Source organism: Labrus bergylta, chromosome 19 (assembly GCF_963930695.1).
Source record: "Labrus bergylta chromosome 19, fLabBer1.1, whole genome shotgun sequence".
Lineage (NCBI taxonomy): Eukaryota > Metazoa > Chordata > Actinopteri > Labriformes > Labridae > Labrus > Labrus bergylta.
Window position 1 is genome coordinate 15,551,053 of NC_089213.1, and position 18,657 is coordinate 15,569,709.

The 18,657-nt window shown below is 42.0% G+C and overlaps 1 protein-coding gene across 6 annotated transcripts in view; it reads right to left on the reverse strand.

Annotated features, from left to right (window-relative positions):
- Positions 1-18,657, reverse strand: part of adgrb2 (adhesion G protein-coupled receptor B2) — a 229,502-nt gene that overhangs the window by 41,871 nt on the left and 168,974 nt on the right. For all 6 annotated transcript variants that reach the window (XM_065947887.1, XM_065947888.1, XM_065947893.1 and 3 more), the window contains 5 exons: positions 7,876-7,979; positions 7,376-7,478; positions 6,735-6,885; positions 4,926-4,995; positions 2,035-2,101 (listed from right to left, as the gene is read on the reverse strand). In XM_065947887.1, coding sequence (XP_065803959.1) covers positions 2,035-2,101; positions 4,926-4,995; positions 6,735-6,885; positions 7,376-7,478; positions 7,876-7,979 — 495 coding nt within the window. The remainder of the gene's footprint in view (positions 1-2,034; positions 2,102-4,925; positions 4,996-6,734; positions 6,886-7,375; positions 7,479-7,875; positions 7,980-18,657) is intronic.

The window sequence follows — 18,657 nt, forward strand, 5'->3', positions numbered from 1 at the left end:
GAGAAAGTAGATAGTAAATTGATAGTAAATTGCCACTTTTTCAGTGAATGGAGCACATAATATGTCACAATTTGATCATAGCATTACCACAGAACTGAACCAAAAAGGACATTATTTAGAATTTTGATTGATTCATTTCTAACCCTTTTAAGATTCTTATGATGGGGCAGAGCAGATCAGTTGGTAGAGTCAGTTGTCTTTCAACTATAAGGTCGGGGGGTTCGAACCCTTTCTCCTGCAGCCACATGTCTGATGTGACCTTGGGCAAAACAATTAACCCCAATTAGCCCCTGCTGCTTAGTCAGTAGCGTATGAATTTGGATTAGTTACTTCTGATGGCCACTTTACATAGCAGACTCTGCTATCAGTGTGTGACTGGGTAGGTGTGACATGCGTTGTAAAAGCTTTTTGTTTAGTCAGAAGACTTGAAAAGCGTTTAAAAAGCTCAAATCAATTTACCATTATAATAAAATAATAATAATAATAGTTATACTTGTGATTTGTCCTTTATCCTTACAAATCCCACGAGGGGAAATTCAGTTTTACACTCTGTCTAGATAAATATAGGCTGAAATACACACACATGCACAAACAGGATCCTATGGACATGCATTGATGGAGGGGTCTTGGAGTGAGGGGGGCTGCCCACAGCAAGCGCTTCAGAGCAGTTTTGGGATTTGGTGCCTTCCTCAAGGGCACCTCGGCAGTGCTCAAGACCTCTACAGCTACCAGGCCAATTTCCAGATTTGGTCTGTGCCGGGACTTGAACCTGGGCCCTTCTGATTCCCAACCCCAGTCCCTACAGACTGAGCTACTGCCGCCCCAAATACATAATACATAAGGTTGGAAGACAATTGCGGATTTGGGTTTTCAACTGGTTATATGAAATTGAGTTATGCAAATGTGTGTACATTAGATTTAGCAAGCTACAGTAGGGCACCAACCTGACTCTTTTCTGCCTCTGTAAATAGTAGTAGGATTCGTAGCCACAGCATCAAAATAATCCTGAATATTCAGCGCTAAATAATACCTGCTACCTTGAGTCACTAAGTGAAAGAACTGTCAAACAAACAACACATCTCTCACTTCAAAAATCAGTAATTTCCCTTTTCACACCTGCAAAGCAGTCCCCGTTTCTCTCCTGTCATGTACCATAAAATAAGTGTGGAAAAACAACTCGAAAAGAAACACCTACTACAACTACAGCAACAACAACAACAACAGAAGCAGCAGCAGTGGCAGCAATTATCAAATGAAAGTTTAGGACCACATCCAGACGTATTAGGCTTAGCAGTGGAAGTATCCACCTGGGAATTCATTTAGGAGAAATGAGCTAATCCTGCAAACTGCCACACACAGCAACAGATGATTAAAACACCACTGAGATGCAATCAATGTAGCCAAATTTGCTGTAGAACAATAAAAAAAAAACCGTACATTTACTTGTGGATATGAGAAGAATGTGTTTTATAGAAATGTACAAAGGCAAACCAACAACACTTTGTTATGACGATGGTGCAGAATGTTATTTATGACATTACATACATTTACACAGATTTCATGTAAAATGTATGTATCTGTTCTTATTTCACCCTTTTAATTAACCGGGCATACTGACTCCTGTTATGTGAGTCCATATAAGAGTGAGGTACAGTATTTGACTGCTAGGCTGAAACTCAGTCCTGGCATGTGTTGCATTGCCGGGGAGCTCCTGTCTAATGGAATGTATTTTGAAGTCTTTCTGGCCTGACATTTTAAACTCAGCGATCAAAGTGCTCATGTCATCATTTTGTCGTTGGACACCCTTGGGTGGAGGGAAAAAGGGAAAATCCTCAGAGTGCAGCTGCAGATGCTTTAAAGCTCTTGGTTTGAAGGCTAACTTGTAATTTCTTTTTTTTTCTTTTTTTTTTTTTTTTTGCAGAATTATGAAATGTGACGAGTGAGGGAGGGAGGGAGGAAGGAAGGAAGGGAGGGAGGGAGGGAAGTGGGGTTGGAGGGTATTCTGTCCAGAGAGAGTGTGTTGAACCAACTTACCAATACGATGACAGCAGCAGGTCCAACGAAGGCATAAAGCAACCCGCCATCCAAGGCTAACCAGCAACTAGAGCAAGAACAGGGAAGTGTTTGAATCACAAAGATTAAGATTAAGATTTACTTTTATTGAAATTTCAGTTTTTACACTCTAAGTCATGAACACACACAGGCTGAAATATACACACACATGCAGAAACAGGATCCTATGGACATGCACTAATGGAGAGAAGCCAGAGTGACGGAGCGGCCCACAGCAGGCGCTCCTGAGCTGGTGGTGGGGAGGGGGTTTGGTGCCTTGCTCAAGGGCACCTCGGCAGTGCTCGGGAGGGGATCTGGCACCTCTCCAGCTACCAGACCAACTTCCGTATTTGGTCCGCACCGGGACTTGAACCGGCAATAATTACATAATTACTGCTGTTACAAAAAAAAAAAAAAAAACACTTCCACACGCTCAGGTCTTACATTTTGCTTTCTGCATGTGCCAAGTACAACAAATACTCGACCAATTACAGGGATCACATGTACTTGAAGAGAGATGAAGCAGTCATTTCTTTGGCTGGTTAAGTGTCTGTTTCTGCAAAAATATCGCCCTCAGTGCTTGAGCACATTTATTATGTAGCCTACATTCACCTAAAAACGTGCCCTAAAACTCAAAATGGTCTGGTGAAATGTTCATTCTGCGGAAGCTATTGAGAGTTAATGAGTTTAAACGTGTCCTCCAGTGATGTCATCATACCGAATCCCCTCTGTTGTCTTAATTGCAGCTCAATAAAAGGGAAGATGTAGAAAAAACACACACACACACACCCCGAAAGCTAATATACAGCCCTTGTATTAATGGGATGTTAACTACAGTGCGAGGGAAAAACACTATTTACTGGGTACCAGAGCCCAACAGTGACTGTATTCTGTGTCTTTAAATGTTCAGCTCCTAAATTAACAGAAATAATTAAGTGGTTTTTACTTGAAAAAGATTTTTTTACTCAACAGAAATCTTAAAAATGCACCACACCTACATGTTGCTGTACATCATTTCTATATATTCAAGAATGTGCTTTCAAATAACCTCTCAGAGCTTCTGAATTAATGAATGAATCAGTGTTTTCTGACCAAGAGCTGGGGACTTTTTGAAGAGGGAACTGTCCACTAGAGAACTTTTTTTTTTTCTGTCTACATTCGCACCCCACTCTGAAGCAGGAGCTAAAACAAGGTTCCTCTGAACAATTCCTCTTCTAGGAACTACAATTGTTCTTGGTTTCCGTGGTGCGGAATGAATCAAAAAGAAGGAGCGTTCCAACAGTTCCTAGAACTATGAAGAAGCTCCTGCGGTAAGACAACGCCTTATGAGATTCATGTTAGCTGAAAAGTCCTGAAAAAAGCCTGCAACCTATGGAAAAGGAAAATTAGTCTGAACAGTTATTTCAAATGAGAGATTTCTGCACTTGTGCTTTGGTCCCTGCTGTACTCACTGTATTAAAGTCTGCAGTTTGAAGTGGCTTAGTTGGTGTAATCACAGTAAAGCACCATTTAAACAGAAACCTGTCGACAGTAAACGGGTTCTTATTTACAGTATCTTTCCAGCTTTAGCACAAACTGTTCAGGGGTGTTAGATTAGCTGAGATTTAAACTGTTATGATAAGTACAGAAAAACACGTTAACAATGCTTTATATCACAAACAGTTTTTGATTAAGACTGGAGGTTATGTCAGGTTTCCCCATTTACTTTTATCAGGCCTTAATTTGATCGTTCATAGAAAGAGAAGCACTCTTGAGGGTGTCATTGACAACATTGTCTTATTTTCAATCAGATTTGTTTGTGCTGTTTTGATAATTCACCTGCTTTTTGTTTTTACTTTACTTGTTCTTTTAAGTGAACGTTTTATGCGGCTGTCTTGGCAATGACTTGTAAAAGAGGTTTAAAAAAACTGATTTCTGTCAAAGTTGTTTTTATAGTGTGAAAAAAAAATCTGCAGTTGTAGATGATGGCTCTTGCATCACTTGAGAACGGCTTTGGAAAGTTGGAAATCCGTCATCCTGGGCGCTTTCAGAGCTGTTATGTGACACAGAAATGCATCAACTTACAAAAACTGAGTAGACAGGGCACATTGGACGAAGTTGTATTTTGGCTGACTTGATACGCGGCTTTATTTCTTTTACTGTAGCCGAGTCTACAGCTCAGGAAAAGCATGCAACATGAGGTCTGACCTGCTTGTGCACAATGCATCATGGTACATGTAGTCACTGCTGACGAACCTTATTGCTTCAATGTACGAGCAGTGATTGAATATCCATATTAAACTTGGCAATAATGTCTTTTCTATGAGCATGCTGGAGGTGGTCATCAATGCACATAATGCAATGTTTATATTCAGCTGAGCTTTTGGGGAATCATTGACCACGTCTAGTAGGTTTAATAAACAGTAAGCAAACACAAATGAACTGTCTCCAAGTAGAGCCCCTCCCTCACCCCTGTCTCCAGGTAGAGTCCCTCCCTCACCTGTGTGTCGCGAACATGTGACTGGAAAAAGAAAGTGTCAAAAAGTATGCGAAGCACTCTTAAAACATGTTGTCTTTGTTCCACCGCATGTTTTCGTACCATCTGGGGTCCAAACTGCACTATTTTGCATTCGATAAATCTGATTGGTTGAAAAAATTTCACAAATTTGGGTCTTGATTTTCATGAAGGAGTTGGTGGTGCGTCCTTAGGCTAGACCAGTTGTGAACCACTGCATTCGATTATAATATTACAGAAGGTGTGCTGTGCCTTCGACAATACACAAATCCCATTTTTAAATCAAGAAAACTAAACATGATTGAGTGATGAAATCAAAAGGGAGTCCTGACCGGTTTGAAGCTAAATGAAGAGTGCTACCGTATGAAGTGGTACTTACTTGCTGTCTGTGCCGTAACCTCTCGCTCTGGTGAAACCCACTGACACTGCTACAACTAGAGCTGGAAGACCTGCACACACACACACACACACACACAGAGATGGAGAAGAAGACCACAAGGATTATTCAAAGGAGGAAAGACAGTCTTAAAGGGGGGCGACAAAGCATGACATCCAAATAAGGTCCTCCCGGCGTGAACCACTCCACACAGCTCTTCTTATTCAAATGCTAAGCAGCCGTGCGATAGAACGTAGCGGGGTGTGATTCAAACTGACTGGGCGCCCTATTGATGAGCCTATTTCTCTGCATGTGCACGCCAACACAAAGGTCTAGCTACAGGCGTGAAACTGGGCTGTGATCCAGCAGGCATGCACAGAAGCCTTGATTTGTAAGACTTTGTGTGTTGTTGACCTTTTTTTTTTTTTTTTTTTAGCCATGTGTGTGACCCGATGAGTGGAAGAGAGCTCCTAAAAATATGAATTGTAGCTTGTAAAGTGGTCAATTAGTCATGCATTAATTAGCTCAATCAAGAGATGTGTGTGTGTGTGTCTGTGTGTGTGTGTTTCATGCATGTATGTGTGTGCATGAGTAGGAAAAGAGAGTGAGACTAAGTGTCACAGAGCGCGTGCCAGAAAAAGCAGGAAATATGCTCGGCCCCCGTAATGAGCTTGGCGCTGAAATATTCATGTAATTAACAAAGCAGTGATTATGGCTGCAAATGAAAAGCAATTAGAAAAAGTCACATTAACATTAACAAATAAGATGGTGGGGCGAGCCGGACTGGTCCGCTAACCGGCAAAGTTTCATTAAGATAGCAACAACATCAATCAAGCATTTCTTTTCCAATATATAAAACATGGCACACACACACACACGCACACACACACACGCACCTTTACATGACGCACACACGCACAGCTGCCAATCTTACACAGATCCAGTCACACCCCAAGTCTTCTGTTTCCATGGCAACTGATTTAAATCACATCATTTGGGGGAGAAAATTGCAGAATGGACGTGCAGAGGATAAGCTGTTTGATCTCCGCCGCTCGGCTCGATGTTTCATGCATTTTATGTGTATTTGGAAGCATAATCGTATATCTTCCACTGCATACCAAACACACACACACACACACATACCGTTCAGACACACACACACACACACACACACACACACTGTGTCGATATCTCTCTCTCTCTGTCTGTGACTGTACAACAATCTATGCATTCTCCCTCCTCTGTATCAGGTAAGGGCATCAGTGACTTGGCAGATTAGAGTGCTGGGATCGATATGACGTGAAATGTGTGTGTGTGTGTGTGTGTGTGTGTGTGTGTGTGTGTGTGTGTGTGTGTGTGTGTGCGCTTTCATTACTATGGCTATCTCAAAACATCTTCCCAGTACTATACCGATGTTATCATATGTTCTGATTATCCTCTAACATCCCTGGTGTCTGTTGCATCAGGCTGTAGTTCAGTGAGAGGACAGCGCAATGGAGGTGATGTACAGCAGAGATTACCTTCAATAGCAATGTTAGCTGACATTGCTAGCTAGCTGGCATTAAAGGTGAAGTAATTTCATGGACTAAACGTCTCAAAGTAATACTGAAAAGAAGAAATGAGGCAAAAGCTAAATAAATCTAGTTTTTGTTGTGAAAGAAAGACTGAAATTTGACTCAACTCCAAAAAAATCTTCCCAAGATAGAAGGATCTGCCAACATCTGAATTCAGAGAGCAAAGTCTTGCTGCAGGTGCCGGATTTTACACAGCAGTCATGAGTGTGCGCTAAAGCGGGATAATGCATGTGCTCACCCCAGCCGAGGCACAGAAAACGCTTTCGGATGAGTCGTGACCTCATTTTGCCGATGACAGCCAGGTAGGACTGCCACGCCTCTGTCAGCACCCAGCAGAAAGACGCCAAGAAGAAGAAATGCAGGAAGGCAGCGGTCACAGTACAGAGGCCCTACATGGGGGGGGAAGAAAGTCAGAGAAAATAGAGAGAGAGAGTTAGAGAAAAGTCGGTTTGTGAGAGGTGTCATAATGAATCATTTCTCGGGGCTAGTCAGCAGAGGAAAATGAAAGCTCGGCAAAATAAAGAGGGCAAAAAAAAAGAAAAAAAAAAGAAATGGAGTCTGATAAAGCACAAAGCCAAGTGGAGGAATAGGATTTGTACCTGGCTGTGCTGCGTTGCTCATTCTGATCGATACTGACCAACACACTCTGCGGGGCTTGCTTAGTCAGAGCACTCAGATTAGTGAGTGCCAAAAAACATTTAAGCCTACTACTTTTGAGAACTACACTGCATAAAAGGTGTCCGAGCTGGAGCCTTGTGATATTTTCCTGACTGCTTTGTTTTTGGGGTGTTAGAAAAAGCTTATTCTGAGCACACGTTTACGAGAATACAACACATACTTGCTGCATTTTCTGTAACATGACAGTATTTCCTGCCTTACCTTGCTTAGCGTTTGTGATTGTCCCACCAAAATCAATAAATTGGAGGCCAAGATGGAGAGGCAAAAATTCACCAGGATGATGGACCTCTCCGAGCGTATATACCTGCAGAGCAAAGGGCGAGAGACGGCCACAGAGACAGAGAGAGAGAGAGAGAGAGAGAGAGAGAGAGGACAGACATGTGCGATAAGTGTTAATGACAGATTGATGGTCTGATCTTTTTGGACATTGCCGAGCCATTAGCTTCATTTCGCCATCTGTCGTGTGTTACCAAAAAATCTAATCACCACCCCCTACTGCATGCAGTTGAACCATTTGTCTCTTATTAAGGCCTCATTGGGAGTGTTGGCACAGCAGAGGACACACATAAATTGCACTTTTTTTTATGTACTGGCAGAAGCCCCGAGCAGTGAGGAAAAAAATCACTGCTGCCTGCTAAAGTGGGGGGGGGGGGGGCATATAAGGGCAGACATGACATCATCAAGGAAGCGTGTGCACGTACCTCCAAAAGGCAGCGTAGATGAGCAGCAGGATGAGCAGAGCAGTGCAGGAGACACCACAGCCCACCATGAGGGGCACAGAGGGCATGCTGGTCGGACCCATGTCCTGTAGAGAGGAAAAATGAAAGGAGGGACAGGTGAAAAATGAGAACGGATTAAGAATATTTACTGCAAGTCACTTTTTCCGTCAAGCTAGACAAAGCCTTTTTTAATTATAACAAAAAAAAAACAAAAAAAAAAACAAGAGAAATGACAGTCAGATCATCTTAAGCTTCTGTCATGTGAAATGTTTCAAAGGGAAATATGCGGGGAGATAAAATAAGAAGAGGGCTTTAAATCAAATCAGAGTGGATGAGATCACTCAAAGTGCTTGGTCTTTGTTCTGCCAATTGAAATCCAAGCAAACGACTCCCGCTATGATATGACTTTGCAAGTTACCACGTACTACAAGCAAACAGTCATCTGCAGCTGCTGTATATGATGGGGAAGGATTAGCTTCTGGCCCCCTTCGGATCTTGTTTTGATTGAATGAACTGACGCTGCTCTGCTATGCTATGAGATCACACACGGTGGCCATAGGGTCACGATTGGCTTACAGCAACGCCACTGCAGACCGGCATTGTGCTCTTCACAATTGCAAAAAAAAAAAGAAAAAAAAGCGAGACAATGTCATTCCAATGTAGGCTTAACACATGTGCACTGTAATGTAATGTACCATGTCATACACAGTCATACATCCCCCTCCCCCTGAGAAAGAATAAGAATGCAACACTTTCTATTGGATCTGATCGTATACAGTTGTTTCCTTGTGTCTTTTGAAGTTCAAGCTTCTGTTCTGTTGGCACTTGAGGCTTGTTACTGGATGTATTTGAATTGTTGTTAGTAGTCCTTCCTCTTGAATTTGATGTCTTACACACTGCATGTTGCTGATCTTTACCAGAGACCGTCCAAGACTACCACACTGCCAACATTTTCTTACACGTTTGACCAAAAAGTGTCTTATTCTGCCAAAATAAAAAAAATAAAAAACATCTGCGCATCCTTCATATTTTTTGTAAGCGCTTTGTTAGAATTTGGCACTTGGCTGCAGTGTGGTGGTGATTTTTTTTTCCCCCTCGTATTGGTGTGGTTTACAGAGTATGACGCATTGAGCTTTGTCTCTTAAGGATGCAGAGAGGGTTTACCAGATCATGGCTGCATGAGTAGCTTCAGAAATAGACAAATAGATACATATATGTCTCACGGGGAGTTAAAATCACTAAAAGTCTTTTTTTTTTTTTTATTCGCCTGGATTGAAGTAGCTGCTATTGGCACATTTCCTGCTTAACATAATGCATCAACTCTAGCACTTTGTTAAATGTAATCCCTTTGATAGCCCCTGTTAATAACTTTCGACTAATTGTATGCAATTACCTTTAATTCAAATCTGCTGGATGCAGCAGGATAATGTCACGTAATTACACTTATCTGAAAGATGCTGCTTGCCAGGAGTATGTTGTCCAATTTAATGTTGCATATATGTAACTTTTCTAGAATCATTCCTCGCCATAATCATTAAAGCGTCGAATTTACTATTATTTAAAGGGCACATTAATATCCTTTTCCAAGAAACAAATGGACTCCCATGGACGGGAAAGTGCACTAATATCGCTGTGAGCCTGTTTTACGCTCTTTCTATAATTTCACATGTAAAAAGGGTAAAAGCTCAAAACCACCGTGCATAATTAAACGATTTAGGGCATGATGTACAGTGCACCTCTGCTTTGCCTCTCTCCTGAGGAGTGCCTTTGAAAGGATGAGGAACAGACAAATGAAGCTGCGGTGAGAGCATGCCCCCCACCGCGTCCCAAATGGGCTAAATGTTGGCCTGCTTTTAAGTTCTCAATCACACAATTTACCTCAATTTACCTCCTAGAGTGGCCAGCCTTCTCTTTTATCCCAAACATTAATCACTGCACTCACACACACACACACACACACACACACACACACACACACACACTACACAAGGTGTCTTCTGTGAACAAAGTACATACTCGCACACAAAGGCACGTCCAAGAACATGCCAAAAGTAATTGAAAGGCAGTGTTTAAGATGTGTGTGCGTCTCTCTCAAGATGAGCACAAGGCAGAGGAGGGAAACCAAAAACCGAGGGGACTTTAGGAAGGAGTAAAGAAAGAAAACGAAAAAAAAAAGGAGTAGGAGATGATTCAGCGAGAGATAGAGTGGGAAGAGTCGAAGACAACTAAGAGAAAGCAGTGAGTGTCGGAGGAGGAATCTAGGGGAAAGAAGAAAACGAGGGAGAGTCAAAGCTTTTTCCCTGGCCCATCAAAGGGAGCCAATTTCTCCAGAGGAAGGTGAAATAGGCTGGAATACCAATACTGCACACACACACACACACACACACACACACACACACGCACGCACAAACTGACAAACACTTGAGGGAAAAATGGAGGTGAGGAATAATCGGAAACGCTTCACAAAAGAAGAGTGAAAGAGGGGATATGACAGGCATCTGATTTAAGAAAAAAGAGCAGGCCCTTGAGGGGAGTGCGAGGCAACAGAGTCGGTGTGTTTGATATTATGTAGAGGGGAAGGTCAAAAGATATGCAGGCCTTTGTGTGTTTTTTTGAGATATGACGGATCAAACATGGATGATGCATGAGTGAAAACAGGCACACACAAGACACACATAAACACACTTACACAAGCCTGTTGCATTTCCTCTCCTCTCCTCTGCCTCTTTTACTTTGTCTTAAACTAGGCAGCTATAATGGAATACATCAGACTTATTCACTGAATATACATCCACACATTGTCCCCTAAGCTCTTTATTGTGTCAATTTGTCCAACAGTGTTCCCTTAATTGGTGTGATTAGGTTATGTGCGCGTGTGATAAGATAAGGCGCCTAATTTCATAATGTGGAAGGATGCAGCAAATGGAAAAAAAAAAGTAAGGAAAACACCCACGCAAACAAACACACACACACACACACACAGTTAGGCCCTGAGGCTACAGTGTCACACAAATGCCCTGCTTTAGATAGATACAGTAATATTTTGTTGCTGTTAGAGAGGATATGTGCCTGTGTTAAGTGTGTGTTGGTGTGTGTGTTTGTGTCTGAGAAGAGAGCAGCTACAGATTAGGGAGAGTGTGCTGAGGCTCTGTGCTGTATATGGCCAGGCTCCCCTGGGCAGCTTGGCTACCATGTGATGGAGAAGATAGCTATTTTCAGCCCAGCAAGTTTAACCTACTTATCTCCTCTCACTGGCACCCCTCCTCCCTGCACTCCTACCTATCCTCCCTCTCTGTCTCTCCCTCTGTGTGTGTGTGTGTGTGTCTCCCATTCTTCCCACACTAGCTTAAGCTCTTACTAACGTCTCAGCAGTGGGTCCCGTCTGATTCTGTTCTTCACTTCACCATGTCCACCTGTGCTTTACTATTTCTACTACTTCTCAATTAATTTACACTCGCAGGAAAACATAAAAATGTACAGTTTGGTGCACTTGTTCCGATTAACCCTGTACATGCATCCTCAGAAAAGAATATTACAGGTTACTGAGTGTGTATGTTTGTGTACAATAGAACAGTCCAAAACAGACTGGAGAATTGCTAAGTCACAGGGGCGCGCTCACACCAGGTAATCTGTACCATGCCCCAAGCACGCTTCACCCTCAAAGTCCAGTTCGTTTGACTAGTGTGAGTGCTCTGATCCGTGCTCAAGCTCGGTACACTTCCTTGGCCATGGCACGCTAGGAAGAGGTGTGCTTCGGCATGGAGCTGTTCATGCACAAAACGTGTACAGCCTTCCATAATCGAGAAATCCAAGAGTGTTATGGCTGTATATGAAAAGACTCAAAATAAGCCACAGAGTCAGTGAAGTAGCTGTCTTGTTTCAATGTTTTACTTAGATGTGTGGACGCAGGCTCAAATAATAAAAAAAAAAATAATACAATTTTGAGGAAGTCTGTCTTGTTAACTGAGCACTCTTCATGATCACGTGCCGCCATGCATGTGTTTTATTGAGACATTATTAAGGTTACAAGAGGTAACCATGCTCAGGCCCGGTTAGTCCTGGAGCAGTGTGAGTGCAGGCCAGCAGGGGAATGGGGAGGAGGGGGGGGGGGGCAATAGATACGTGACAAACTGGGCCTAGTGTAGGTGCACCCAAAGTTAAAGCTTAAATAAGTCGCTTGAGCAGTAACTTTAGTTCTTTAAGATTCTGAAAAGCAACCCAAAAATCTTGCCTTTGCTGTAACACCTTTTGTAACTGTTACAGAATTGATTCATGCGAAGGTTTGGTTGGTGAGGGGACTGATTTTGTAAACAGCTGGAGTCTAAGCCTACCATCATGCTAGAGGCTGTTGAGTTGCACTGGTGTTAGTACCATAAACTGGAGGATCATGTTAGCATGTTAGCTTAGTCACAATGACACAACAAAAAATGACACACATATTTTGTGGTGTCCATGTTTACCTGTTGAATATATTTAAGCATACCATTTGATAAGTAGCATTATGAGTGCAAAGAATACAGGCCTATGAGAATGATACATTCTTCAGGTTTTTGGTAGCAAAACAAAATATAGCAGTAGAAACCGTTCGAATCACTTTTATTGCTATCCAATGTTCAAGTTGCCCTCTTATCAGTTCTTGTTTTGGTTTTAACGTCCTGCTCTGTTTGGTGAATTAAACAGCTCTGTTCCATTGAGTTCCATGGGAGCCTTTTCTAAAATCTGGTCAGGAACTACAGATGGAAATTAATGTAGCCTCTGTCTCCTAAGTCTGGCATATTTTGAGAAATGTTGATGAGTATGCACTGTCCCTTTTTAAAAGACAAATAGAAAAGCAAACAGACAAATAAACATTGTGTGCTATCTGTCCTGGACCGATTTGAAGTTTTTTTTATTTAACCAGAAGCAAGTTGCAAATGTAGCATCCAGGAGCTTAACTTCCAGACGTTGCCAACAGGAGTTCCATGAGGAGTTTACTTGTTTCTGTTTACCCCAATGAGGCCAAAATAAAATAGTTGCAGGTTTAAGTATTGGCAAAAGTGTTGTGATTGGTACGACGCCATCAACTGGTCAAAATTACATAATTTTTTGACAAACCCAGCCCCAACTAAGTCTTGCCAAACAGATTTTCTGAGGTAACCCAATATCATGTCACGAGCTTCATTGCCTCTTAGACAGTAGACCTAACTCTCCCAGCCCTTGAAGCTGCAAATAGTTTTGGTTGTTTCAGGTTTTTTTTACACACACCTCCAATATTGTCACTTTTCTTGTGAAGCTAGTCTCTGGCTGTGAATACCCTGAATACAATCTGCGCAAATGTGTGGGCATTCAGTACCGCTCATGACACTTATTTTTTATTTTTATTTTGTATGTGTCTCATACTCCCCTGATAAATTCTATTCCCCTCGTGAAATGCTGAAAAACTTCCAAAAATAATGGTAATTTGAAAATTCAAGCAATGTGTTTTTGCACCCACACAAGTTTAAGCATACACGCTAGTACACACACACACAGCTTGTGCCACTGCAGAGCCTTAAAGCTCTACATCTTGCTAATAGAGTGTTCCTGCCCGTTTTGCTGTCATGGCACTAGGTAAATATTGCCTGCGATATGCTTCAGCTGAATCAATTCATCCGACCCCGGAGGGTTCACCTTGACAGGCTCTGGCTTCAGTGGCCTCAAGACAAACCATAACTCTCCTGTCAGTGTGTGACAACCTGAAGGGCTGACATAGTGACTTAAAATGTAAAGTCATCATATCAAGAGCTGGGTCCTGTCCCGAGGAATTTTAATACATACTATTTGAAGTCTCTACTGCTTATGGCGGCAAAACCGACAGCTCAGTAACAAAGTCCGAGAGCCACATGAAGTTCAAATTTAAATTTAATAGCACTTCCTTTCAGGATTCTATCAAAAACATATTGATGCAATCAGAGTTACATTAAAAAAGGCTGTCTTGGTTCACAAAAACACTATCAGATTTTGAAATGAGGTTACCAAAAGGGCTCATTTCTGTACAAATATTTGTTAGACAAAAATTCCTTTCCACATAAGTTAAAAAAAAAATGCCACCACAGCCAAAACAAACCCTTTTGTACTTAATTTTTTTAAATATGCCATTATCTTTCCTGGCCACACCCACGCTCAGCTATTAGGCCTCCCAAGCCAGAGATGCACGGCTAAATCATTTCACCTGTTTACTCTCTCATCATCTCCCGTGTCACTGACTCACCTTCAATTAATTCGACAAGGGATCCGAGGAATCTAATGTGATTCATGAGTCCCCCTCATAAATTTTAGCGGCCCTCGTGCTTTAATTGCAGTTGACAAGCGCAACATATTTGCATACTGTAACCTTGTAGTCAGGCTTTATCTAGGGCAGGCCTTGTTTTTCTTTCGGGAACACTCTCTCCAGTTAAGTCATAATGAGTTAAAAATATGAGCTGCCATGTTGAGGCACCTTCATCATATCTGCCATCACTCCAAAGTCAAGCAGCTTCTTTGGCCAGTAATGAACTTTATGATACAAGCTCCACTAAACACAATAAACTGAGTTAGACCAAATGATATCATGAGCATGATGGGGCCTAGTGAGCCTAGATGCTTATTTCTTAAAAAATGATCGCTAATGTCAGACATGTATGAGCAGTCTGTTCTCAGGCAAGCGAAGAAACTGTTGTCGGACCGGTCTCACATCCTCCACTCTGAGTATGAGCTCATTCCATCTGGCAGAGGATGAAGAGTCCTCCTATGCAAACTGAACTGTTTTAAAAACCTGTTTGGGCCCAACTCTATAAATTTGGAATAACATTAAGGCTATGCCGTATGTTCACTTCGGTTCAGTACGGTACAGTACCCATTTATTGGTGTTTCCACCAATAAAAGTTGGGAATGGTACCAAAATAAGAGATTCGTACCATCCTACGTTTTTGGTACCTTTCTGTCGGGTTGCCAAGGGTACCGATCCTACCCTAAAGGGTCCCTTGTTTACTGTTTCCCTGTTCTTCTAGAATGTTTAACTTAATTAATAGCGGGCTACACTGTGTTGAGCTGCTATGATGCCACACTATTACATAGCTGACGCGGCTATTTCCATCTGGCTTACACTCTGCTTACCAAGTAAGGGTTAGCTGTGGAAACCCAAAGTTCAGGGTTTACAGTACCGAACTGTACCAAACTGTATTGAACCAAACCGGACTTAGATTTTTTTTAAACTTCATCTTTAAGACAGTCAGTGGCTTATATCTGATTTATGGCAATGCACCGTCTCTACTTCTTTTTATTTCTCATCCTTTCCGCTCCCCCTACTTAGCCCATGTGTGCATTCACTTCCTGGTTTGTGCACTCATCCAGACCTGACCTGATCAAGGTCTCAGGTGCTGTTTGAACCACTGACATTTCTGTTCTCATTTCTGGTTACCTGCTTAAGTAAGCACAAGCCTCGAATCCAACTGAAGCTGTGAAAAGCGAGTTGAAGAGTGGCACTTGAAAAGCGTAATTAAATTCAACACCGCTAGCATAGCAGCCATATCTGCTGACAATAGTGAGGCGAAGAGGTAAAACTGGCTTGATTAACTTAAAATGTTAAACAGATTTTTTAAATAAAGCCAATTGCTCCTTTAAAGTCCAAATCCCATGATCCCTGTATGAGAACTGTTGAGGCAATGAGTCCAGATGTATCCACAGGGTTTGTATTCCCACTGCAGTCATTTTAGGAATTAAGTGGTTTGGTTTATTGTTTGGCTCTGTGAACTCACTCAAACCCATCCTCTCTCTCTACCTCTCTCTTCCCCCTGTTTCTCTAAAGTAACAACCTCTGCCTTGTGTCTGATAGAAGGTCTAACTATAGACACACACACACAAACACACACACACACAGGCAGCAGGATACTCACACAGACACACACACACTGAAATCTCAGAGGCTATAGAAAGTAAACAGGATTAACTGGCTATCCCTCGCTCCACTGTAAACGGCCTGTAATGGCAGCACCGCTTCTAAATCCTTCCCCCACCACCACCACCACCACCACCCTCCACCCCACTCCATCCCTCCCCTCCCCTCCCTTCCCTTTTCTATTAAACATGGAGGTTAATCCTCAGCCCTCCTTGTCCCTAGCGCCGTGGCCTGGGATAAGCTGTCAGAGCTGGGCTGCTGATACTCCGCTCTGCTCCAGCAGCCACACAAGCTGGACGCAGCATACGAATGTGTGTTTTGATCAAAAGTTTCTTTGCATGCCGACCTGTTATGCACGCACGGAAACGTTGTCGTCCATGTTGGCATGTCTGGATGTGGCTGTTTTTTGGGGGGGGGTTTTATGCCTTGCCAAATTCAATCCGTCGCTCCCTCCCTCCCTATACACAATCCAATCTCCTGCTGAAACAAAATCCAACTCTAACGGACCCTGAAGCTACAAAGTGCACTCAACATTGGCCACAACAGCTCATGACTGAGAGCCACGGTCACAAACACACTGACCCATATCCCCCAGGCCTCTTCATCAAGTCTAATGGTGGCACCAGAGGCTGACTGGTGAATCACTAATGACTAACCCACTTTTTTACAAATGCAACAAATGTAAAAAAAAAAAGTCAATGTGTTTCCTGTTTTTCTACACACGTCTGACATGCTTGCAATATTGTTCAGTCGGAAGAGGAGTCACAGGAGACAGAAATAGCGAGGGGAACGACCCTTTCAGCTGAAAGGTTGCAGGTATCGCCGTTTTCCATATAATAGAGAATTAACATTTCCCCCAGTTCTTCAATAGGTTGCAGACCCCTGTGAAGTAATTCAAGCTTTGAGGGACAAAATAATGAATAACTGCGGTTACTCCACTGAAGGCAATCACCTTATTTTGACCCTCTTTACATTTAATGAAAAGGGGAAAAGGGGGGGTGGGGTTATCCAGGGGAAATGGAGAAGGGAATAAAATGACAACTGTTACAATTCATCCGAGGATTAAATATCATGTAGCTATCAAGCATCTTGGGTAAAAAAAAAACCTTTAGCATTGGGAAGGGCATCCAAAAGTTACAGCATCAGTTAGTGACTCACTGAGTCATCTCGCCCTCTCAGCTGTGTCACCGGGGACACCAGCAAGTTTCATCTTGGCTTATCCAAATTTGGATGGATTAAATGACTTGATCCACCCGAATGAAAGTCCACAGCAGCTGTAACCTGAATGACCCATCCCAGTACGATCCCCTTTAAGCTTTGTGGAACCTTTAACCTCCTCATAATACCCCTGGTGAGCGACCTATGGGCCACTGTTCAAGTATACTTTCTGTCTTCAAAGAAATCCCTCCAGCAAGCGCTGGCTGCAGAGGTGCACCTGTTTTATTTTTTCATTTTGCATTTAAAAAAAGAGTCAAATGTGTCCAAGCAGACTCAGCATCTGGACATCAAAGATGTGCTTGTGAATTTCCGATGACAGTTAAAGCACTTTTAAATGAATCAAGCCTAACTTTAAGAGACACGGTGCTGGGGGGAAAAAAAAGTGAGCATATGGTGAAAAACTGGCTATTATATGAAAATATAATGACAGTTGTAAAGTTAGAGGAACTTTTTCTGGCACGCTTGGTTTCTACAAGGAAAAGTTGAAATCATATCCTCATGACACTGTGAAGTATTTAACAGTTCCTTGCTGTATGAAACCCTTAAAGAAGGGAAATAATGGCGCCAGGAAAAAAAGTGCTACTTTTTTAACATATGTGGCCAAACGCTCTTTGTTTTCTTTTGACAGCTGTAAAGTCCTCCATTATTCATAATTTATTAATTATCAAAGCAATCTGTCCAACAACACAACGTGGGATACTGAAACCTATACTGTGCAACACTCTTGTAATATCTTTCTGTTTCTGTGTGCTTATTTCCTTCAACCTTCTGCACATTGTACATAGCTTGTTCTTTCACAACATGCCCTTGGTTCATAGCTTTATTTAACACTCTTGTACTCATTGCTTTATCTCTTGATTACACTTCTTATTGTATTCATGTTTTCTATTCTTCTATTCCTTCGACGATGTATTGCAGCAAGAGCAACTGTAACGACTCGATTTCCCCTGGGGGATAAATAAAGTATTTCTGATTCTGACAACTAAAACAGATAAAAACTCAAGACATGAAACAAACTCTACCTCTGAGTGTGGTGCAAAAGTGTGCAGAAGCTGTGTCTGGATATTCTGGTGATGGTGCCAGATGCTGATGGGTATTACAGTGTGTAGAAACCATTACATAGTGGATCTGGATCTTAGAGAAACATCATTTATTCGAAACATTTATTCGTTGGGAATAATGGTGCATTCATGTGGTGTCGGACACATGGGTAAAACCAGTTGTATAATGCACATTATCAAAGTCAAACAGTGCACCACCAAATTTGAAGGGGTCTACAAATCTAAGCAATAAACTTATGTTACAAATCTCTCACTGAAAAACATCTCTCCTACTGTGGCTTTAAATCTTTTCATTTACCAGTCAAACCAGTTGTATTATAGCAACTCAATCCCAAAAGGACACCCTGCTCATGTAGGAACAACAACTCGGAAAAGAATCAGGTGTCCGACATCCCGACTTGACGTCAGAATCATCATCATCATCACATTAGAGCCGAAATATATATATATTTTTTTAACGTTAGCGTACATTTTTATTCACATTCCAAACATTCACATTTCAATTTTTTTTTTTTGCTGTTGTTACAACACTCCGACTTTCTCAACTGAAATCTTGTGAACACGCTGAACGACTTCCCAACTCGGAAACTT